At 42.4% G+C, this 26,010-nt stretch overlaps 2 protein-coding genes across 2 annotated transcripts in view; one reads left to right on the plus strand and one right to left on the minus strand.

Moving 5' to 3' along the window:
* The window catches only part of LOC311035279 (neural cell adhesion molecule 2-like), a 658,788-nt gene that overhangs the window by 585,603 nt on the left and 47,175 nt on the right, over positions 1 to 26,010 (minus strand). The gene's annotated exons all lie outside the window — the stretch shown is intronic.
* Positions 7,353 to 8,726, plus strand: LOC311035068 (RNA 3'-terminal phosphate cyclase-like; the record flags this gene model as incomplete). The annotated part of the gene is made up of 2 exons (XM_084043146.1): positions 7,353 to 7,381; positions 7,598 to 8,726. 2 exons carry the CDS (start codon positions 7,353 to 7,355, stop codon positions 8,724 to 8,726), a joined length of 1,158 nt encoding a protein of 385 aa, XP_083899272.1.

The following is a 26,010-nucleotide window of genomic DNA, read 5'->3' on the forward strand; positions in this document are numbered from 1 at the left end:
GGTGGCAGAGGGTTTGTTTTGTTGTCGGCTGGAAGTGGAAGAGTCACGGTGCGACGCTCTGGTACAAGCAGTACAACCCATGAACTCTCTGCCTGCCAAAAACGCTTATAAACGTTTTTGAGAATTAAAGCTATTGTCTGCCAAAAACGTTTATAAACGTTTTTGTTTTTTAAATCAAAAGCAAAACTAAAATCTAAAATTATTGATTTTTTTCCTTTTTTTTTTCTGTTTTTCTGTTCTTCACAAAGAACCAGGAGATATTTTCCAAAAAGTTGCCGTTCCATTCACTTCAATGTTAAAAAATAAACAGAGAAATAAATAACATTTTTCCGATGTTTTACCATGTAAACTGCTGCCAGTTTTTGAGTACTATTTTTGCAAAACCCTGGCAGTTTAAGAGTTAAGACCTGAGGCCGATTAAAAAAATGTCTTCTATCAGTTTTTCTGAAAAATGCATGGTACTACGTATATGGTTCTCAAAATGTGTGTTTATTGTGAGCTTGTAGATCTGCTATTTTCAAATGGCCAAAATATAGGACTGTACTGTATGTTATGTGATAATTATCAAAATCTACAAAGAAACTAGTAACTTAAGTTTTCAAACAATTGTCGTAATTATGGAGTAAAAGTATAATATTTGCCTCTGAGATGTAGTGGAGTAGAAGTAAAAGTACTGACAATTGGAAATACTCCAGTAAAGTAAAAATACCTCAAAATTGTAATTAAGTACAGTACTTGAATAAATGTACTTAGTTACTCGACACCACTGCAACCTCACAACGCGTGCAATGTTGTTCAGCAAAAATGTTCTTCTATCCAGAACACGCTCAGAATTGAGACGCTATGGGGATAAAAAGCTGCATTATTTAACTCTACCCCCGGATTTGAACCCTGGGTCTCCTGCACAAACACTGAATGTTTTACCACTGAGCTAATAGAGCCTGCCTGCCTGCTTGCTCTGGGGAGAAGTTAAATGTCAAACGTCGTGTCCTAACCTACAGTAGACGCAGGATCTATTCTAAATAATAGAAGAGCAGGGAGACCAAACGTTAACTTGTTTTATATGGTCTACCATACAGTACGGACAAAAGAACGTAATTCACACACAAACACGAAAATTACATAATAGAGCTTTAAAGGAGTAGTTCACCCAAAAACATATGTATTTTCTCTCAATTACACACACAATGAAGCCTTGAATTCATGGAAATATTACATTTTTTTGTCGCATTCCTAAGCTAATTTGTTGTATTCGAGTCTCCTACTGGAGTCATGTTTTGGGTGAAATAATCCTTTAAGCCAAGAAGCCGATTCTACAAATATCTTCTAAATCCCAACAGTATTCTGAAATAAGTTATGTTTCTATATCAGTGGTGCTCAAACTTTATCATGTCAAGGACCCCCAAAATTATGTACAGTATTTGGCCGCCGACCCCCATCTCAAAATATGTTGTTCCAGGAACCCCCCAGAAGCAAAGAATAGAGTGACAAATGTTTGCTTTTAAAATATATTCAAAGATTTGCACACATTTTCTCGATTTTTGAATAGCCAAAGTGTAAAATAATGCTTTTTTAGCTCAAATGAAAAAGTGACACAGATGCGTTCCAGGTCTTAATGGGTTAAGTAGTTTAACAAACATGAATATGCTGTGTGTGTGTGTGTGTGTGTGTGGCCTCCCCAAAACCCCCCTGCCCATGCTGACCAACTGCTGAACTCATGGACGTGGACTGAACAGTGACTGGCAGTGAGAGCGGCGGGGCGGGGGTGCCAGGTAGGAAGTGTGCTGACAAGCGGTTGTTAAGCCCTTAAGACCTCAGGCCGATTTCTACAAAATGTCTTCTAAATCCTAACAGTGTTTTTGAAAAAATCCGTGGTTCTCAAACTTGTTCACGTCAAGGACCCCCAAAATTATATGTATTTGGCCGCGGACCCCCATCTCAAAATATTTAGTTCCAGGGACCCCCAGAAGCAAAGATTTGAGTTAAAAATGTTTGCTTTAAAAATACATATATTCAAAGATTTGTACACATTTTTCACGATTTTTCAAAAATAGCAGATCTACAAGCTCATAGCGCGGCACTCGGTGCCGCGCTATGAGCTTGTAGATCTGCTATTTTTGAATAGCTAAAGAAATCTAAAAATGGCACAGATACGTTCCCGGTGTTAATGGGTTAAGCCCTTCGTCAGAGGCTGAGCAGAGAAAGTCTAATCAGCAGCAACGGTTCAGACAGCAGAGAGGCCCCGTGTGTGTGTGTGTGTGTGTGTGTGTGTGTGTGTGTGTGTGTGTGTGTGTGTGTGTGTGTGTGTGTGTGTGTGTGTGTGGCCCTGTGTGCTCTCTCATGCATGCAGACAGGCCCTTCACGCAGGCATTCACATGAATTAGGCTCAGATTGAGGCAGGTCGCCGGGGGAGGGGCTGCATGGCTCGGCTGACACACCTGTTTCCTGCCCTCGTCTGAGAGGGATGCGTTGCCAGGTTTTCGCGAGAGAAATAAGCAACTAGGTCTATGAAAACAAGCCCACAAAAAAAAGCGACAATTAGAGTGCCAAGTCAGCACTTATACTGTAACTATATGCATGCATATTCATTTGGGGGTCCTTGACATGAAAATGTTTGAGAACCACCATTAGGAAACAAGCTAGGAAGCAACTACACTTTAGAAACCAGCTCAAAAAACTGCAACCCGCAACTACCGAGAAGAGCAACTTTACAGAAAAAAACAAGGTCAAAAGTTGCTTATAATAAGCAGACATGGAAACACTGCCCTGCGCCTGGACCTCCCTCTGAGTCGGCTAACAACAGCACCTGACGTGCATTAAGCCTGTCACAATTATTACATAATTGCCCGTGTTGGCAAATGTGTTGATACAAACGCAATTATTTTTGTGCCCGTTCATCTGTATTAAAAACAAAAACAGCTGGATGCAATTGATGGAAACGTCTTTTTTTCCCCCATCGTTGTTTCCACATTACCGTCAACGTTTTCATAAAATGTAAAAAAATAGTCAAACCTAGCACCAGTAGCAGAAAGTAGCAGATTTACAAGATCCTCTAACGGAGCTTTATAGATAGAATATGTTCACTATTATTGAAACATTTTGAGAGAATAAAATTATTAAGGTTATGGCCTATTTTGGCCCTAGTACAATATTTATTTTGAGTATTGGTAGCCTACGGTCATTGTCAGTCATAATATTTAAGTTATGTGTCACATCTGGCCTGTGCTATCTTCTGTTTACATTTTACAAAGTCTAAAATGTGAGAAAAATGCAATTTCTATTCATTACGGTATTTCCCAATGTACAATGCAAAGAAAAAACGAAATAATTAATCGGAATTATTTGTATGACAATTAACTCTTAAACTGCCAGAGTTTTTTTTTTACCCTCACAGACAGCCAGACTTTCCTAAGCTTAAACTTAGAAAAAAATCTTATTTTTTTGTCTGTTTATTTTTTAACATTGAAGTGAATGGAGCAGCAACTTTTTGGAAAAGGTTATCTCCTGGTTCTTTGTGATGAACGGAAAAACGGGAAAACCCCCAAAATAAAGAATAATTTTAGATTTTTTTGTGTCACTGCAAATCACATACGCAGTGGAAACGACAACTGCTAAAACAAACTGAAAGCTGTGGCAGCATATTCAGATGCTGTGATTTCCTTTGTTCTCATTGTCAGTCAACCCGCGCTTGTAGATCTGCTATGTTTGAATAGCCAAAGAATAAAATATGATTAAACGCTATATTAACTCATTTTGCTGGGGACCCCCTTTGGGAACCAATGACTTAATTAAGTGCTGTGTTGGAGGGCAGCGGGTTTCGAGGAAACAGAGGACATTTCCTATACTTTGCATGTGCAAATTTCCCCCATGCAGCTGGTTCCAGCAGTAATTTATTTTATGTAAAATAGAGAAACAACTTGGGCACAAAAGAGCCGAGCTGAGAGACAAAGAGAACCTTCACCTCTACTCATCTTTAGAGAGACAACTAGTGGAATATCAATACAGGCCCCCTTGTCTTTGTTAGCAATCCTCCTCTCACTCACCATGACACAAAGGAATATCACTACAGAACAGAGGCAGAGAGAGAGAGAGAGAGAGAGAGAGAGAGAGAGAGAGAGAGAGAGAGAGAGAGAGAGAGAGAGAGAGAGAGAGAGAGAGAGAGAGAGAGAGAGAGAGGAGATAAAATAAAAAAGGTATAATGGGTGTCCGTGGCAACTGAGACGGCTGCATTGATTGAAACCTTTTTTTTATTCTCGAAAAGAGCGTTTAGGTTTACCCTCACCGAGTGCCGCGATACGAGCTTGTATATCTGCTGGGTTTTTTTTTAATCTGGAAAAGTTTGTGCAAATCTTTTAATATATATTTACTTTTAAAGCAAACATTTGTAACTCAAATCTCTGCTTCTGGGGGATTCTACAAAATGTCTTCTAAATCCTATTTATTTTTTATTTTTTTAAGTATGTTTCTATAATATCAGTGGTTCTCAAACTTTTTCTTGTCAAGGACCCCCAAAATGATATGTATTTGGCCACGGACCCCCCATCTCAAAATGTTTAGTTCCAGCGACCCCAATTATTAGACAAAGATTTGAGTTAAAAAATATTCGCTTTAAAAAAAGTATATATTGCACAAATTTCCAAGATTCTTCAAAAAAATAGCAGATCTACAAGCTCATAGTGCGGCACTCGGTGCCGCACTATGAGCTTGTAGATCTGCTATTTTTGAATATTTAACGCGAGTTAAATAAGACAGAAGTAGAGGAGAGAGACAGACGGCTGAATGAGGGAGAACATGAGAGCGAGAAGAGGAGAGAAAAGAAGAAGAGAAAGAAGGAGAAACGTGTTTGTTTTTTGACAGGCTCATCATTAGCACTTCCAACCAACCATCCCACCTTTTCCCTCACTCAATCCCCTCTCTCTCTCCCTCCATACCTCCCCCTCCCCCTCGCATCTCTATCCAAGCATGTAAATGCCATGGACTGGCCCCACACAGCCGTGAAGCAGGTGGGAGACAGGCCCGACGCCTTCAATTAAGCTGATCAATAATGGACCATTTGAGTCGCATCTATCTGCTCGGAGGGAGGGGGGGCTACTGGGAAAAAGCCACGGAAAGAACAAAAGGAGATATTGGAGAGGAGAATATAGAAGAGAGAGACAAAGAAGAGAAGGAGAAATATTTTGAAAAACTAGAACCAGGAGACCTGGTACTGCCAGACCCCTAGTGGTTGAAATCTGAATGGCCGGACTTCACATGACGTGTGTGCAGAGGAAAAGTGGAAAAGAGGGACAAAAGAGGGACGAAAGAGGGACAGACAAAGCCTCATGTAGGCCGACCCTCTGGGTCTGGCAAAAAAAATGAACAACAAAAAATGTGTATGGGGTCCCTGGCATAATAGATTTGCAGATGGAGGTCTGCAGACAAATATATATTAATGTGGGGGTCCTTGACATGAAAATGTTTGAGAACCACTGGTTTAAAGAACATCATGAAACAAGCCCAAAATAAGCGCCTATACACTTTAGAAAAGCCCCAAAAAAACACAACCACAGATATGTTCAAGCACCTTTACAGAGGAAACGAGCCCAAAGTGGCTTATAATAAGCGGACGTGGCAACCCTGGCGGTGACACCACACAGGGAAAGGGGGAGGAGAGGAAGAGAGATGGAAGTTGGTGGAAGGACAAATAAGGTGAAGACCAGAGAGAGAGGGAGGCTGCGCGGGGATGGAGAGATGAGATGATGAATGGAAGAGAGGAGGAGAGAAGAGAAGAGCTTTGATTGTAAGCGGTAAAGATTATTATAGTGCTGGAGAAAAGGTTGTGAAGGGGCACAGGTGGGGAGGGGGGGGAGAGAGAGAGAGAGAGAGAGAGAGAGAGAGAGAGAGAGAGAGAGAAACTTAGCACTGAATTGGAAGAAAAAACATTTCTCATTTGTGATTTCCCCAGAGATATAGAAAGAGAGACACATACAAGGAGAGAGGGACAGACAGACAGACAGACCGACAGACATATAAAACAGACAAACAGACAGACAGAAAGAGAGAGAGAGAGAGAGAGAGAGAGAGAGAGAGAGAGAGAGAGAGAGAGAGAGAGAGAGAGAGAGAGAGAGTCAAAGAGAAAGATCAAGAGACACAAAGAAACAGAAAAAAAGAGAGAGTGAGAGAGAGAGAGAGAGAAAGAGAAAGAGGGGAGAATGAATGATTGAGGGGTGAGGGGAGGATTTGCTCCAGGGCTAAAACTGTCTCTCTTTCTATTTGCTTCCATAATAGAAGAGAGAGACCTTCCTCTCTGCCGGTGTCATTTATTTGAAGCCCCACAAGGGGCCGAGGGGGGCGATGGGTTGCTCGCTCCAACACTTTGGTCCCAAATGACATATCTCTAACACAACAGGCTGGGATTGGACCACGGATTTTTGTTGACCCCACGGTCTGTCCTCTAGTGCATTGCAGTGGTGTAAAGTAGCTAAGTACATGTACTTAAGTACTGTACTTAAGTACAATTTTGAGGTATCTGTACTTTTCTTGAGTATTTCCAATTTCCAATACATTTACTTCTACTCCACTACAATTATTTGAGAACTTTAGTAACTAGTTACTTTTCAGATATTAAACTATGATATAATGAAACACACATTAACCACTTTAGCCCTATTTTATACATAGGTTATTTTCAAATATTTTAGTACTTTTACTTTTGGTACTTTATGTACATGTTGATACCAATACTTTTGTACTTTTACTTAAGTAAATTTTGAATTTGGGACTTTTACTTGTAACATAGTACTTCTATATTGCAGTATTGATACTTTTACTTAAGTAAAACATTTGAGTACTTTTTCCACCACTGGTGCATTGGTTCTCAAAGTGGGGTCCTGGACCCCCAGGGGTCCTTGGGGGGTACCAGGGGGTCCCCAGCGAAATGAGTTAATAAAGCTGGAGAAAAGGTTGCAGATCTACAAGCTCATAGCGTGGCACCGAGTGCCGCGCTATGAGCTTGTAGATCTTCCTTTTTTATTTTATTTGTGAAAATCTTTTTTTGTAACATTTGTAACTCAAATCTTTGCTTCTAGGGGTCCCTGGAACAAAATATTTTGAGATGGGGGTCCGCGGCCAAATACATATCATTTTGGGGGTCCTTGACATGAAAAAGTTTGGAGAACCATTGCTCAAGTGCCATCATTACGCCATATCTCACAATTGAATACTGATCGCTCTCTCTCTCTCTGCCGATTTGTGCTGATGTAGGGCATCTCTCAGTCCATATAAGGGTATATATCATATGCCACGTTCACTGACGTCAGCAATGTCCGGTCCATATATGGGCTTAATATCTGCATGGCCGCCACTGACAACACATGAGGGGACAGGATCAAGTGCAAAGCAGGTAAAGAAGGAGGAACGTTCCATGTGGACAGAACGACTCAAACGTTGTCAGTCAGAAGGCTGTCCCTCATTTAAATCTTAACATTTTAAATCCTACAACCCGTTCAAAACGCTGCTATTTGACGTCATCTGAAGCAGACACACCGAGGAAGGAGAAGCAAGAGAAAGCAGAACGCACACAGTGAGATCTGTTCGTTAACGGTTCAACGGTTGACAGTCGACCTTTAAAAACAGACTCAACGATGTCGGAGATCGACGGCAGCGTGATGGAGGGGGGAGGACAGATCGTGCGGGTGTCCGCCGCGCTGAGCTGCATCACCGGCACGGAGGTCACGATCACCGGGATCCGGGCGGGGCGGAGCTCTCCGGGCCTCAGACCGCAGCACCTGGCCGGCCTGGAGCTGGTCAGGGACATCAGCGGCGGACGGCTGGACGGAGGGTCCGTCGGATCCACCCGAGTCACACTGAGTCCGGGGGGAGGAAAGATGGGATCCGGGGGATACGTGGCGGACGCGCAGACCGCGGGGAGCGTGGCGTTGCTGCTGCAGGTGGCTCTGCCGTGCGCCGCGTTCGCCGACGCGGCCTCGCGGCTCTGCCTGAAGGGGGGAACCAACGCGGGGATGGCGCCGCACATAGACTACGTCGTGGAGGTCTTCAAGCCCGTCGCGGAGAGGTTCGGCGTCCGCTTCGACCTCGACGTCAGGACCAGAGGGTACTACCCTAGAGGTGGGGGGGAGGTGCTGGTGACGGTGCATCCGGCGAAGGAGCTGCGCGCCGTGGTCATGACGGACCCGGGGACCGTCACCAGGATCCACGGCAGGTCGTTCGTCGCCGGAGTCCTGCCCTACAAGCTGGCCAAGGACATGTCGGCGGCCGCGGTCAGAACCATCAGGAAGGAGATCGGGGAGGACGTTCCCGTCGACATCCGGTGTCTGCAGGAAGACAAGGACAAGGCCTGCGGCAGCGGGAACGGCATCGTCATCGTGGCCGAGTCCTCCACGGGATGCCTCTTCGCCGGGTCGGCTCTCGGCAGGAAAGGCGTCGGCGCGGACAAGGTGGGCGCCGAGGCGGCCGAGATGCTGCTGAGGAACGTCGGGCACAGGGGATGCGTGGACGAGTTCCTGCAAGACCAGCTGATCGTCTTCATGGCTCTGGCCAAGGGGAGGTCTCGGATTAGAACCGGCGCCGTCACGCTGCACACCAAGACGGCCATCCACGTGGCGGAGCAGCTCACGCAGGCCCGGTTCACCATAAGCCAGTGTGAGGAGGAGGAGGAGGAGCCCGGCGGTGACGGCACCTACATCATCGAATGTCAGGGCGCAGGGGTCACCAACCCTAACCTGTAGCTCAGTGGTGCTCAACGTGGGGTCCTGGGACCCCAAGGAGTCCTTGATTGGGATCCCAGGGGGTCCTCCAAGTAAAATGATTGATAGTTAGGAACCAAAGGAACCAAATACTGTAACTCTGAGGACATACAAATGCAACCAAATGGACCCTTACAGATCCATTAGGTTGCATTTGTACACTCAGAGAGAGTATTTTTGCATTTACAGACTCTCAAATGGACCCTTACAGATCTAATCTACAGTGTAATATTATCAGTGTACACTGTAGATTGGGGTCCCAGAGATAAAAAAAAAAAAAAACAGTTGAGCATCACCATAGCTCCTGCCAGCAAACTACTGGCTGACCGGAGTCTTGTTTTTGTAAACCGACGAGTTACACATCCATAAGGGGCCATTTGGAACCCCCTCAAGGAACCATGAGGGTGCCTGGACCACACTTTGAGACCCACTGGTGTAGCAGAGTGTTTCCCGTGAGCCAACATGACACAATATCAGCACCCTGACTCTGTTTCCTGAGCCTTTCCTGAGCCTTCATCACAACTGTTATCATTGGTAACAGTTGTGAAGGAAGTAACCTTGGAGGAGGCCCAATTTCTTTCCAATGTGGCTGCTGTGCATAGAGCCTATTTGTGCTTGGAGTGCCAAGTGTCGCACACTGAAATTGACATCAAAACAGCAAAAAGAGGCGCTCTGCCGACGGTGTGGCGTACTTCTGATGGTTTGCATATGCTTAATTAAAATGTTGCATACTATGATTGGTTGGGAAAATGCTCACAGACCAAATTTTACTTGTCGTATACATTTGTTGGCAAGGCTGTCATATCGGCGAGTCGCAGAGAGCACGATCGGCTCAACACTCAGAACGTTGTGAGACGTGCCAGTCGACACTACTAAATTAGCATTAACGCTTTCCAGTAATATCGTCATTTAAAAAAATATATATTCAAAGATTTGCACAAATTTTCATGATTTTTCAAAAATAGCAGATCTACAAGCTCATAGCGCGGCACTCGGTGCCGCGCTATGAGCTTGTATATGTGCTATTTTTGAATACCCAAAGAAATCTAAAATGACAGTGGTGTGTTCCAGGATTGAATGGGTTAAGTGACACGGAGCCTCGAAAGAAGCAGAGTGCATCTCATTAGACCACTGATGGGTGATTTCACAAGCCAAAGATCGGAAAACCTTTTTTTTGTTTGCCCAACTATCATGATAAATCTATTTTGGCCACCAATGTCCTGTTTTAAATGTATGCAGACTGTGTCTGTATGTTGTCCGTCTTGCCAGACTTACAGATTAATTTGGGATATTTTGTTATTTAATTTATTGTGTGTGTGTGTGTGTGTGTGTGTGTGTGTGTGTGTGTGTGTGTGTGTGTGTGTGTGTGTGTGTGTGTGTGTGTGTGTGTGTGTGTTAAGTTAATTGCAGTGTGCAGGAGTTTATTTTAAAGAAAATAAAGTTTACATTTTTGATTTTGCGGTTCAACGGTTCCTAATTTCAGACCCATGGAGAGAGACCCAGATATCTCTACCTGTTATAATTATGGCTGTCTTCATCATCAGCGGCTCATTTAGGAGCAGGACAGTAGATGAATGCAATTAGCGACCTGCTGACTTCAGAGAATGTTTGGATGGCTCAAGGAAAACGTTTTATATAACTTAACTGTGTGTGTGTGTGTGTGTGTGTGTGTGTGTGTGTGTGTGTGTGTGTGTGTGTGTGTGTGTGTGTGTGTGTGTGTGTGTGTGTGTGTGTGTGTAGCCAACAGTCACCATCCTGTTTGTCCAGTGACAAGTCATACCAGTAGAGTACATACAAGGCTCATGGCAAAAAAACTATGACCTAAGTTCAAACTAAACAAAGAGCACACTCAAGTCTATATGAATGCAATTTGCCCGGGTGCACGGCTCACGAAGACAGATAGGAAAATAATAGCCAGCACTCCGAAGTCCTTCCGGTACTTTTTAATTAAGACAATGGAATCCCCCGCTGTGCCCCCCGCAGAGCGGGGGAGAAGGTGTCGGGATCGTCTGAAGCCAGAGGGGAGACACTGGCCAATGGAATAGCAGGAAATCAAACGAACGGTCATTCTGATCTTAACTCAGGCTGCGTATGGGATGGGCTGACGGCCGTCATGGAAGTGTTAATAAAGGCACACACACACACAGCATACACGGACGCGTTTTGGCGTCACATTTTGCCGCTCTGCCACATGAAACTATGCCTAAACCTAACCCTAACCTCACAAAAATATGCTTAAACCTAACCCTAACCTCACAAAAATATGCCTAAACCTAACCCTAACCTCACAAAAATATGCTTAAACCTAACCCTAACCTCACAAAAATATGCCTAAACCTAACCCTAACCTCACAAAAATATGCTTAAACCTAACCCTAACCTCACAAAAATATGCTTAAACCTAACCCTAACCTCACAAAAATATGCTTAAACCTAACCCTAACCTCACAAAAATATGCCTAAACCTAACCCTAACCTCACAAAAATATGCTTAAACCTAACCCTAACCTCACAAAAATATGCTTAAACCTAACCCTAACCTCACAAAAATATGCCTAAACCTAACCCTAACCTCACAAAAATATGCCTAAACCTAACCTCACAAAAATATGCCTAAACCTAAACCTAACCTCACAAAAATATGCTTAAACCTAACCCTAACCTCACAAAAATATGCCTAAACCTAACCCTAACCTCACAAAAATATGCTTAAACCTAACCCTAACCTCACAAAAATATGCCTAAACCTAACCCTAACCTCACAAAAATATGCCTAAACCTAACCTTAATCCTAACCCATACCTCAAAAACTATACGTGGAGAGAGAAAATAAATCGTACCCACGGTGGGATTGGATCACGGGTGGTTGTAAGTACTGGTCAAGCGCAGCCACCGAGGACAGTTGTCCAACTCATGATTCGAGTCGTACTTTAAGCTCCAATACGTGCCTTTTAGTTGTGGTGCCTATAGTGTAGGCCGGGGGTGAAAATGCCAGAGCGCCAATAACTGACGCCTGTCTGTGAGAATGTGTTGCAAACACACACACACACGCACGCACGTGCTAGCAATCTTTTACACTTGCACACTTTGCATCTAGCTGTGATATCGCCGCACAATGGCAATTAACAACTTTTCAACCCGGCAACCCTATTTCGGGCATGTCATTATATTTATAAGTATATGTCATTTGGGGATTTTCAAACTTTTTAAATGTGTCAAAATGGAATGAAACTTCCATGCGTACTCTCTCAGAGTTAGATTTTACACTGAGGATTTGGTGCAGTGTCAAATGGGTGTCCCATGGCCTCTGTCATACAAATAATTGCAATTAACGACTTAACCCATTAAGACCGGGACAACATCTGTGTCATTTTTGAGTGGTGCCAACCACTCCTATATCTGACTTTGTCTGTGTGTCCGTCCGTATGTATGTCCAATAAACAAACATTGATAACAACATCAATACGGGGCTCATCAAAGGCACCACTCTCTTCACACAGGGTGTGATTTTTTGCTTTCTTTGGGCTTTTCAAAAATAGCAGATATACAAGCTCATAGCGCGGCACCGAGTGCCGCGCTACGAGCTTGTAGATCTGCTATTTTTGAAAAATCGAGAAAATGTGTGCAAATCTTTTTTTTAAAGCGAACATTTTTTTTTGTCAAATCTTTGCTTTTGGGGGTCCCTGGAACAAAATATGTTGGGGGATCCGCGGTCAAATACATATCATTTTGGGGGTCCTTGACATGAAAAAGTTTGAGAACCACTGATATAGAGACAGGTTGGGATTTAGAACACATTTTGTAGAATCGGCTTCAGGTCTTAAAGGGTTAATTGTGCTTTTGTCATTGAACATACTGTATAAATAAACAATTACAACAAAACATGTACAGGGTAGATTATGACTATGACTTAAATATACACAGAAGGGACTGAAAATTACCCCGGAATGAAAACACATTATGTGCTTTGGCCAAAATAGGCCATATTTAATAATACTTGGGAACCACTGCTACATAATCAGACACCACATGCAATAGCTTCACTATCTATACTGTTACTGTATATATACATACAGTATATACTGTATGTCATGCTGTAGGAGCCTGTCACACTGCCCACACAGTGCACATACACACTACACCCACACACAAACCGTCACATTCCTAGGTGTGTATGATTTACACGCACACACACACACACACACACACACACACACGTTTGTATTACTATACTTGTGAGGACATCAACACTTTAGTACAGCCATGTTATGAATGCCATTTAAAAAAAAAATATTGCCATTTTTAACCGTAAGCCTAAAGCCGAAAAACAGCAGATCTACAAGCCCACAACGCGCCGTGCTGCGACGCGTTGTGAGCTTATAGATCAGCTATTTTCGGTGCATGACACTGGCGCACAACTAAGTATAAATCATGTTTAACTCTAATTCCAAATATCCCTAAACCTAACCTCTAAATGTCTAATCCTGACCTGAATGCTTTTCTAATTGTAAACTTATCTCTAAAAAATGTTTTTTTAACTATAAAACAACAATTTGTCTCAGGAAAACGGTCCTCACACTGTTTATTTCTTCAAATTCTACTATACTTGGTCTTCGCAAGTATAGTAATACAAACACACACAGACACACACACGCGTGCACACATACACACGCACGCGCGCACAAATACACTTTTTGCATGCACTGTGCTGCTGACAGGCCAGTAAAAACATCATAAAATATTCAATACCCTTCACTGTGTTTTGTGCTTTACCTGTATCAGCTATTCCTTTTGCTAGGCATTTACGTATGTGTGTGCGTGCATGCATGCGTACGTGCGTGTGCGAGTATTGTGGCATCTATACCTTCTAGAATCTCCATGCATATTTATGCACTGTGTGTGTGTGTGTGTGTGTGTGTGTGTGTGTGTGTGTGTGTGTGTGTGTGTGTGTGTGTGTGTGTGTGTATATTATATTACTGTGGGGTGTGTTTGCAAGTGTATGCTGTACCTCTCCATTCTGGCTGTCATCCTCATGTGTAATTGAGTCTGAGACAGCCAGCCGCTTTTGTCTGTGTGTGTGTCTCTCTCTCTCTGTGCGTGTGCGTGTGTGTGTGTGTGTGTGTGTGTGTGTGTGTGTGTGTGTGTGTGTGTGTGTGTGTGTGTGTTTGTGTTCGCACGTTACCATACCCCCGGTGTCAACTCGGTTCTTTAACCCATTAAAACCGGGAAAACATCTGTGTCATTTTAGATTTATTTGGCTATTCAAAAATAGCAGATCTACAAGCTCATAGCGCGTCACTTCGTGCCGCGCTATGAGCTTGTAGATCTGCTATTTTTGAAAAATGTTGATATGTATTTTTCTAAAGCGAACATCTTTAACTCAAATCTTTGCTTCTGGGGTCCCTGGAATACAATGTTTTTAGATGGTGGTCCGCCGCCAAATGCATATCATTTTGGGGGTCCTTGACATGGAAAAGTTTTTAGCACCAATGACATAGCAACACGTTTTTCCAGAAAGCCGATTTAGAAGACATTTGTGGAATCGGCCTCTAGGTGTTAATGCGTTAACAAGCTAGCAGAGTCAAAAGTCTTGGAACCAGATTTTCAATTATCAGTTTGAAGCTAACGAGAACACAGCCCATGAATTTCCTTCCTGTTATCAACTCCTCTGAAACGAGACAGCCACCATATGCCAGAGTTTCTCTCATATTGATTGTAATGACGTTCCGGGATTGAGAGATAGTTGTTTTTATCTGTGCTGTGTTGATCGATAGGTGTTTTAAATGGAATTCCTGTGCTTAGATAGATGTTGTTATTTAATGGAATCCCTGTGTTGCTAAGATAGTTGTTTTAATGGCATTCCAGTATTTTTAGATAGTAGAGAATGGATATTAATGGGGGAAAAATTGAGATAGACTTAGTTATGGACTAGGAAAAGTGCTCCTCAGAGCCTGGTCAGGTAGGTTATAGTGTGGGCCAGCAATGTTCGGAATTCGCCAATCAGGATGGAATATGAAAAATCAAACAGACCCATCTTGATCACATGACTATAGAGATCACGTGTACCAATTTGTGTGAAATTTGGATAAAATCTGAAGGAGGAAAATCCAAAATTACAATGTTTGTTTTTTCAAGTAAAATACCAATGACTTTCATATAATATTAATACGTTTAATATAATATATGTTTTCATATAAGCCTTATATGACTCTCTCTGGGGGGGGGATTCCTTTCATGGTTAAATCCCTATAAAACACTGTCGCTAGGAACCTACAGACCACCAGGGAATTTCACATCACGTCAAAGGAAATACTGACTGAGATTTTTCTTTCCTCGCTGTGTGCATGTGAACCGCTTCAATTAATTACTCTCCACACACACACACACACACACACACACACACACACACACACACACACACACACACACACACACACACACACACACAGCTATGTTTGTAGCACTGCCCTTGTGAGGACCCAGTCCCCAGACACATCAGTTGACAAGGCTATTTATTCCCCCCAGCTTTTAAACATATCTATCCTTGAAGGATACCACCAATATTTTCTTTATAGTGTGGCACCTACACAGCAGAGTTCTGAGTGGTAATTTACGGTACATGGTGAAGGCGTGATGCCAAAAAACTCGTAGGTTCAAAGTGGCCTGGGGGACAAGCTTTGAAAGAATGACCTTTAGCATTTATAATGCACAGAGCTACAAATGAGCCAGTCCTGATTGTACTGACAGTAGCCTTCAAGAAATTTGACCTTGTAGATCTGCTATTTTTTGAAAAATCTTGAAAATGTGTGCAAATCTTCTTCTTTTTTTAAGCGAAGATTTGTAACTCAAATCTTTGCTTCTAGTGGGTTCTATATAATGTCTTCTAAATCCTAATAGTTTTTTTTTCTTTTTTTTTTTACTTAAGTTGCTAATAATATCAGTGGTGCTCAAACTTTTTCATGTCAAGGACCCCAAAAATGATATGTATTTGGCCACGGAGGTTAGACATGACCTTTAGTATTTATAATGCACACAGCTGCAAATTAGCCAGTCCTGATTGTACTGACGGTAGCCTTCAAGAAACTTGAGCTTGTAGATCTACTATTTTTTGAAAAATCTTGAACATGTTTGCAAATCTTTTTTTTAAAAGCGAAGATTTGTAACTCAAATCTTTGCTTTTGGTGGGTTATACATAATGTCTTGTAAATCCTAACATTCTTTTTTAGTTTTTTTTACTTAAATTGCTAATAATATCACTGGTGCTCAAACTTTTTTCATGTAAAAAATGATATGTATTTGTCCACGGAGGTTGGACATGACCTTTGCCACGATCCCGTTAGTGGTTTGACAAAAAATTCCTACCTGAAGGTCAGCATTCTATTTCTCCCCCAAGCAGACAGACTGTATTAGCTCAGTGGTCAAAAATGTCAACACTTGTGAAAGGTGTGCAGGAGCCCCGGGTTCAAAATCCAGGATAGAACAGGAATGTGTTACATAGAGCAGCTTTAATGCCATCGCCTACAGCCTGTTACTATCCATGGTGTGTCGACACGTTTTTCACTAAATCCCTTTTTTTATTTATTCAAAGATGTTTTTTTCACAGTTTCAAGAGGCTTTGCTTGCTTGCTTGCTTCCAGGATATATAAAGTGAAGTTTTCAGTTTGTGTGTTTTTTTGTGGGAACAAACCCTTCCCTCGGCCATGCAGCCTGCTGTGATGGCCCATCTGTTTACCCAGCAAACAAGAAACCCACCGGGGGGAAAGAAACTCAAACCCGGGCTGATTAACCCATTCAGACCGGGAACGCATCCGTGTCATATTTAGATTTATTTGGCTATTAAAAAAAATATCAGATACACAAGCTCGTAGCGCGGCACCGAGTGCCGCGCTACGAGCTTGTAGATCCGCTTTTTTTGTTGTTGACTTTTTTACATTTTTAACTCTTCTTCTGGGGGGTCCCTGGAACAACATAATTTGAGATGGGGGGTCCGCAGCACGAATACATATCATTTTGGGTGGTCCTTGACATGGAAAAGTTGGAGCATCACTGAAATAGGAACATACTGTTAGGATTTAGAAAACATGTTTAGATATGTATTTGGCTGCGGACCACCCCATCTCAAAATGTTTTGTTCCAGGGACCCCCCCAGAAGCAAAGATTTGAGTTAAAAATGTTTGCTTAAAAAAAAAAAAAAAGGCACAGATTTCAGATTTTTCAAAAAATAGCAGATCTACAAGCTCAGTGCCGCGCTATGAGCTTGTATATCTGCTATTGTTGAAGCGTTCCCGGTCTAAATGGCTTAAACCCCCTCACCTCTATCTCTCCTGAAGTCCATTCTTTAGCTATTGCCCACTCATACGAGGAGGAGAGATTGTGGGGGGATAGGAGGGGAAATGAAAATCCAGGGGGGCTCACACACACAACCGATAAGGTCTCAGCAGCAGTTAGCCCGGTCCGTAGGGACCTGCTAAATCCTGGGGGTTTGGATAGTGGAGCCCAGACCTTTGACAGCCCCGCGTTTCTGTGATGCTCTGGGGGCTGACTGATGAGTCAGTGATGCCAGCAGCAGCAAGCATTAACCCGTTACGACCGGGTAACGCATCTGAGTGTCATTTTCTGTGAGCTTGTAGATCTGATTTTTTTTTTTTATCATGAAAATGTGTGCAATTGTTTTGTTTTTTTAAGCGAACATTTGTGTCATTTTAAGATTTATTTGGTCTATTTGAAAAATAGCAGATATACAAGCTCATAGCGCGGCACCGAGTGCCGCACTATGAGCTTGTAGATCTGCTATTTTTTTTGAAAAATGGTGACAATTTTGTGCAAATCTTAAATCTTTGCTTCTGGTGAGGGTGAAATATTTTAAGATAGGGGTCCGCGGCCAAATACATATATAATTTTGGGGGTCCTTGACATGAAAAAAGTTTGAGAACCACTGATATTAAAGCAACATAAGTTTTTTTTGTTTGTTTTGTTTGTGCGATAAGATTTGAGTTACAAATGTTCACTTAAAGATATATATATATATATATTCAAAGTCTTGCACACATTTTCACGACTTTTCAAAAAATAGCAGGTCAACAAGCTCATAGCGCGGCACTCGGTGCCGCGCTATGAGCTTGTAGACCTGCTATTTTTTGAATAGCCAAAGTAATGGTCAAATGACACACAGCCCAAGAAATGGTCAAATGACACACATAGATGCGTTCCCGGTCTTAATGGGTTAAATGCACACAGAGGACCCCGCGGGGTGCCACCAGATGGCATTTAACACGCCACTTTACCAGCCCTGGTCTGCTTCAGGGACCTTCCAGCCACTTCCCATCACTAAATGACAACAGAACGGTCGCCATGGGTCCCTCTGTTGTACAACTACTTAACTCATTCAGTGGCAAACTTCTGGATTTATCACCCCCTGTGCCAAGGCCAAAAATACATTGTAAAAAAAAATCACACCCAGTGTGAAGTGGGCGGTGTGTGGTCATCACAACATGACTCACTTTAAAAAAATCCCACCCTGTGTGAAGGAAGCGGTGCCTTTGATGAGTGGCCTCCTGGTGGCGCTATAATAGGGCGGGGCGGGGCTTCAGCAATTAATGCTCGTCCCTATTGGTGGTGTAAGTCCACATACCAAATTGGGACTTGCTGGCATGCTGCGAACTGGAGTTATAGCTGTGTAAAGCGCTGTTTAAAGCCAGTGGCCTCCTGGTGGCGCTATAATAGGGCGGGGCGGGGCTTCAGCAATCAATGCTCGTCCCAATTGGTGGTGTAAGTCCACATACCAAATTTGGACTTGCTGGCATGCTGCGAACTGGAGTTATAGCTGTTTAAAGCCCGTGCTCAAACAGACATAACGGACAAACGGACAAACGGACAAACGGACAAACGGACATACGGACGGACATAGTCAAGAGTAGAGCGGCTGGCACCGCTAAAAAGGATAAATGACTTTTTTTAAAGTCCATACTGCTATTCATAGGGCTGCACATGTGTCATGTGTTTCGCTAGCCAATCACAGTCCTGAATTTGCAAAGTCAGCCAATCACATTACAGTTAGTGGTGATGACACTAGCTGTAATGTGATTGGTTGATATGAAAAAAGTATCGATTTGCATTAACAATGGAAGGGTTAGGGGGTACACAAATTTTTTGGTCGGTGGGGCTACACCGCCCCCAAAAAAGTGCTTAGGAGCCAAGATACAGCCTTTTTCAATAAGAAGTTAAACAAGACGTGAATGGAGCAGCAAATCTTCAAATCATGATATCTTGAGTTCTGAACATTTAAAAAAATAATAACAATAAACTAGAAAAAGTGCTCCTCGGAGCACAAGGTGAGGTAGGTTACTGTGGCCTCCTGGTGGCGCTATCATATGCTAATGTGAAAAGGGTGGCATATTTTTTTTAGGCCTTTCACGGCCATCGGACACTGCATTCATGATTTGAGGAATTTTATTCAAAACGGACCTATCCTGCAAACTTTTTTAAATCAATGTTAGCCAATTAAGAAGGAATATGAAATATCGGAGACATCCGTTTTGATGACATGACTATGATGAGATACTGTGTACCGATTTGCGTGATTTTTGGACAGAATCTGAAGGAGTAAGAGCAAAAAAATGTGTTTTCCAAAATTCGGCCTCCTGGTGGCGCTCTAAAAGGCAGATGTGAAAAATGCAGGGCAAAGGTTGTTCCTTAGCCTCTAGGGAGTGTGCGCAGTGCCGGTTTAGACTCCACAGGGGCCCTAAGCAGGATACAGGAAAGGGCCCGAAGGGCGGCGGCGAAAAAAGACGCGGGTAAAAAAAGACAAAAAAAAAAAAGAAAGACGCGGGTAGGCGGGGCTCTACGCACGTAGGGTGCGTATAGGGTGGACCGGCTCTGAGTGTGCGTGCAAAGTTTCACGCAGATCGGTGCAGTTATAAGTAAAAACGTGAATCGGCCTGTTATAGCGCCACCATGCGGCTGATTTGAAAGTTTTGAAGTGGCATTTGTTCCTTGACATAGTGGGAATGTGCGTGCACAATTTCACGGAAATCGCATGCTGCGTTCATGATTTGAGGCATTTTGTTCACCTTAGGCAATGAGGATGGAATATGAAACATGGGACAGATCCGTGTTGATCACATGACTGTAGAGATACAGTGTACCGATTTGCGTGACATTTGGATAAAATCTGTAGGAGTAATATAAAAAAATGGGTTTTGCACAAATTGGCCTCCTGGTGGCGCTATAACAGGCCCAGGACGGACGGACGGACAGGGGGTATATGGTGAGATCATGACAGATACTTAATGGATCTGGACAGGTTCTGTATGGAAGCCAAGCTCAAGCTGTTGATCAGATCACACATATCAGCAACAAGTCACATTGTATTTACTTCTTGTCCCCTAAGTGTTGGTGACTTTGATTCGATAAAAAGATGAATATCTGATAGAAACCAAAAATATGCATAAATACATGCAGCGCCGTCTGAACGTCAGACAGATTATATCTGGCATCAGGAAAACAGGGTCTGTGAGAGGTCAGCTATTCTCTCTCTCTCTCTCTCTCTCTCTTTCCCAAAGACTTTATCTTTCTATGCAGTTGACCTCTGTTGCCTCCTTCTTCTCCTCCTCCTGTTTATCTGTCCATCTGCTCAGGCCCGTCTTAACCCCTTCCACCCAGGGACGCATCTCTGTCTCTCTGGCTATTCAAAAATAGCAGATATACAAGCTTGTAGATCTGCTATTTTTGAAAAATCTTGAAAATGTGTGCAAATCTTTGAATATATATATATATTTTGTAACTCAAATATTTGCTTCTGGAGGTCCCTGGAACTAAATATTTTACAAATGTTCGCTTTAAATATATATATAGTTAAAGATTTGTACACATTTTTCAAGATTTTTTTCAAAAAATAGCAGATCTACAAGCTCATAGCGCTAAATCGTTGTCAAAATGCGTCGAGCGAGAAAAAAAAAAGTTCAGCGAGTAAAAAACTGTGTGGAAATAACATACTGTATGGAAAATAACAGCGTTGCAGAACCAATCCAAAGAGTTTAAGGCAGTTCTTTCATATTGGGGACGGCGTCAGGATTGGTTTTCAAAGCAGTGGGCGTTAAGATTCGATGTTGTTCGCTGTTTTTTTTTTTCACAGCCGTTCTCCTCCTCAAGCCTCGATTCATTGAATTTAGATTTTCCCCCAGACATGAGTAGGCAGAGATCTCTCATCATCATCTGGCAAAACTAAAACTTTATACTCAACTTTTTTTTCCGCGCCACTTTTCCTCGCCGCCTCCTCTTGCATCAAATCGCTCCTCGCCGCCACGAGCAATGCAACTTTGTCAGAACGCGGTCCAAGCCAAGTTTCAGTCATGGTGTGAATTTGGCGTTTATCTCTCCCACCCTCTATCTCTCTCTCTCCCTCTCTCTCTCTCCCTAACCCTCCCCCCTCTCATGCGTTGTGATCTACAAGCTCACAACTCCGAGTGCCACGCTATGAGCTTGTATAAGGCTTGTATATGATGACGATTATGACAAAATAATTGCGATTATCTCAAATAATTGCGAATTGACGATTATGTAATAATTCTGACAGGCCTAAAGACCCCTGCTCTATATTGTCTTTATCTCTCTGTAGCATTCCTCTGTTTTTTCCGTTTGTATTATCCCTCTGTCTGTTAGTTTCTCTCTCTCTGCCCCCCCCCCCCCCTCGTAACAGGTGAGTTCCTAGAGCTAATGACAGTCTGTCTGCCATCCCAGAATGCAATGGGGGCTCCGGGCTCATTTGCAGGCGAACACACAGAGTTGGGGAAGTGGCTTGTCTAATAACATTTTCTACCACCTGATTAAAAACAGCCCATAAATCACTCCCATCTCTCTCTTGCGTGCGCACGCACACACGCGCACAGTCTCTGCTGTCTCTTCTGAACAGAGTCATCAACCACACAGCAATATGACTAATGCACACACACACATACACACACACACACACACACAGACACACACACACACACACACAGGTTCTATTTCAAAGAGCCTGAGGGGACACACACTCATCACGTTAGCATCGACTCACGGCAGAACTATTTTCAGTTTTTTTTTTGTTCATTTGAATTTCACTGTATATTCATCATTTCTACTTGGAGTTATATGTATATATGCACAAAGTGGGAAAATAATCCCTGGTTTCATTTCTGTTCAACGTGAACCTGCTGCAAATGCTGGCCCCTGAGAGCCGGTCTGAGAATCTGAGAGCTGGACGGGAATTTAGGGCTGTGATTTAGACCAGTGTTTAAGGCCGTGACGCAAATCCTAGGGCTGCCGCAAAATACTTTAAAACATTAAAACTTGTTTGTGCCATTTTTAGATTTATTTGGCTATTCAAAAAATAGCAGATATACAAGCTCATAGCGCGGCAATGAGCTTGTAGATCTGCTGTTTTGAAAAATCGTGAAAATGTGTGCAAATCTTTGAATATATATATTTTTGAAGCGAACATTTTTAACTCAAATCTTTGCTTCTGGGGGGGGGGGGTGCCTGGAACAAATTATTTTACAAATGTTCGTTTTAAAAAAGGTATATATTCAAAGATTTGCACAAATGTTCACGCTAATTCTTTTTTTGCAGATCATAGCCGCGCTATGAGCTTGTAGATCTGCTATTTTTGAATAGCCAGAGAAATCTTAAAATTACACGGATGTGTTCCCGGTCTTAATGGTGTTAATGTTTGGAATTCATTAATATCACTTCAGTTTAACCACTTAAAGTGGTTAAATGTCTGAAAATACACACTAATCCAGCTGTCAAAGTCTATGAAACCGTCCAAGAAATATATATATGTTTTTTTCTAATCTGCCCTGCATGGTCCCTGCTTCAGCTAAGGCAGTGGTTCTCAAACCTTTTCATGTCAAGGACCCCCAAATTGACACTTATTAGCCCACGGACCCCCATTTGAAAAGATAAGCCAGGGACCCCCGTAAGATTAGATTTTTACGGCTCTCTAGCATTGATTCTCTACCATTTTAATTTCAATTTGACATGCATTAGGGCTACGGAGTACGGACCCCCATTTAATGGCATTTACCGTATATCTCTGGGACCCCAATTTATATTGTAAAATCAATGTTAATTTAACTCTGAGAGTGTACAAATGGAACCAAATGGACCCGTTAGGGTCCATTTGGTTCCATTTGTACAGTCTCAGAGTTACAGACCCATAAGGGTCCATTTGGTTCCTATCCATCATTTAGCTGGGGACCCCCTGGAACCCCCTCAAGTACCCCTGGGGGTCCCCGGACCCCACTTTGAGAACCAATGAGCTAAGGGGTCCTTGGCCTGAAAACGTTGAAGATCCCTGATACATAGAGAGAGAGTTGCGTCACTAGCATAGACTCCCATTGTAAGAATGGAGTGTGGTGGTTCTCTTTCTATCTCGATGAGGAAGTTCCAATGTTTGGAACTACCAGGAGGCAACATCCCGGCTTTGCGGCGAGATCAAAGCGCAAGGTAACTCTCTCTCTATATATAACGCTGATCTCTGCCTACTGATGCTACACGTCTGGGGAATTCTAAATGCAACGTAGTTAGAAACAGTGGCCGCTAACAAACCTGCCCCCATGCCGCTCTGAAAAGCAGCAATCATGTCACCTCCCTAACCCATTAAGACCTGAAGCCCATTCTACAAATGTCTTCTAAATCCCAACAGTTTTCTGAAAAAACGTTATGTTTCTATATCAGTGGGGCTCAAACTTTTTCATGTCAAGGACCCCCAAAATTATATGTATTTGGCCGCCGACCCCCATCTCAAAATGTTTTGTTCCAGGGACCCCCCCAGAAGAAAGAGTTACAAATGTTCGCGTTGAACACCATATATTCAAAGATTTGCACACATTTTCACGATTTTTCAAAAATAGCAGATGTACAAGCTTGTTGCGCGGCACGAAGTGACGCGCTATGAGCTTGTAGATCTGCTATTTTTGAATAGCCATAGTGTAAAATAATGCTTTTTTAGCTCAAATCAAAAAGTGACACAGATGCGTTCCAGGTCTTAATGGGCTATAGACTGTGGATTTGTACAGCAATGCAATGTTGTTGTAAATTAAAGCTGATATAAGCGCTTTTCCGCTGACATAAGCAGATTTTTTTGGGAGATTGCTTATTTGTATTTTTAAATTCATGATTTTATTATATTCAGACGGCTAACAATGCTCCCTAAAGAAATCTAGTCTCTGTGACACTTAAAGGGGCCGCAGTCTGCCTCCAAAACTATTATGTTATGTTATAATAAAATAACATTTAAAAATACAAATAAGCAAATCGGAGAAAAAAATCTGCTCTGACAGCAGAGAACGACGTATATCAGCTTTAATGTGATACTCCATACAAAAGCGCCACGCAAAGTAGCGAACATATCACATCTGCAAGCTTGATGTGTCGTAAGCTTGCAGATCTGCTACATTTGCTATTTAAAAAGAAAATGAAATAGAATAAATCGTGGAATAACCCATTAACTCCTTGTTGTTGTTTTTTTCGTAAATTAAAGCCCTACTTGATCATACTATGGCATGACACAAAAGCATCAAAAGTATAGCAGACTCATAGATCTGCTATACTTTTGCATTTGAATCCTGAAAAGTAACAGTTTGGGACATATGAGGTGACAGTGAGGATATTATAGCTGGTGAAAGGGTAGATGAATCATAACCTGCTATTATGCATCAGGAAGGTAACTGCCAACACTCATACAAAAATGTCCTTCAGCTATACTTTTATTCAGAGAGAGAGGGCCAGACCAGGCAGACACCACGTGGGTTTTGTGACCATGTCTATATATCTCTGCATAAAAGTATACCTGAAGGACATTATTCTGTGAATGCTGGCAGTTATTTTTCTGACATTTCAACTCTTTTGGGAGCCGTGCAATATGGGTGCACTGACTGGCACAGAGTCTGTGCTTGAATAGTTTCTGCTTTAACTTTGTAACTGTACCTGCTATTAACACATTCTATCAGGGAACGCATACTGTGTCATTTTAGGCTCATAGCGCGGCACCGAGTTTGTAGATCAGCTATGAGCTATGAGCTTGTAGATTTTTCCCTTAATCGTGAATTTGTGTGCAAATCTTTGAATATATATATATTCAAAAAGAAAAAAAAAAGATCTGTTATTTGGCTCGTAATCAGAGGGGAACTGTTTTTGGTGCTATATAGCCAATCCAATCTTTAAAAGGTACTATATAGCACCTTTGTCAAATGGTGCCATATAGCACCTGTTATTAAGGTGCTATTTAGCACCATTTGTCAAATTACATTACGGTCATTTAGCAGACGCTTTTATGGTGCTGGTGTGCTGCTATATAGCACCACAACAATCCCAAAGAACCACTTCAGGACCACTGTGGTGCTATATAGCACCACAAGAATCTCAAAGAACCACTGAAGCACCAATTGTTTTGTGTGTGTGTATATATATTTAAAGCAAACATTAGTAACTCAAATCTGGAACATTCTTTTTTTTAGATGGGGGTCCGTGGAAAAATACATAGAATTTTGGGGGGGTCCTTGACATGAAAACGTCAAGCACCACTGATATAGAAACATACGTTTCTCAGAAAACTGTTAGGATTCAGAAGACATTTGTAGATGCGATCCGGAATTGAATGGGTTAAGACCTGGCATAAGGTAGATAAACCTGATAAAAGCATGAAGTGTTTTGATTCAGTGAGAAATAGTAGCGTGTGAAACCATGTCACGTTACTATAGGAGAACTAGAGAGATGCATTCAGTAACAGAAAGGCCTTAAAAATAATAATCATTATAATAATAATAGGCTATAGCTCAGGTTCCTAATATAGCCTCCCGGGATGTGGGGCACGCACGCACGCACGCACGCACGCGGCTGAATGCCAGAATCTAAAGTAGTAGAATCTAATACGTTGGTACTAGCATCTGATTTCTGCTCGAGCTCAGACACCTTGCTGTCACTGTGGAAGTTAACACACACACTCACGCACACACACACACACACACACACACACACACACACACACACACACGTTTGTATTAATATACTTCTGAGGACATCAGCGCTTTGGGACGTTACGTATCAATGCCATAGTTTTGCTTGTTTTAGCGCTACACCCCAAAGTAGCAGCTGTGCTATTTCCGACACACACGACACTGGCAACCCCCAGACCTAACAGAACGTAATGTCCAATCTTAACTCTACAGTAACTCCACCCTGCATTGTTTCCCAATTGGCTCTATGCACAGCAGCCATATTATCACTT

The sequence above is a fragment of the Gymnoscopelus microlampas genome, assembly GCF_963454915.1.
Source record: "Gymnoscopelus microlampas genome assembly, chromosome: 19".
In the NCBI taxonomy this organism is placed as follows: Eukaryota; Metazoa; Chordata; class Actinopteri; order Myctophiformes; family Myctophidae; genus Gymnoscopelus; species Gymnoscopelus microlampas.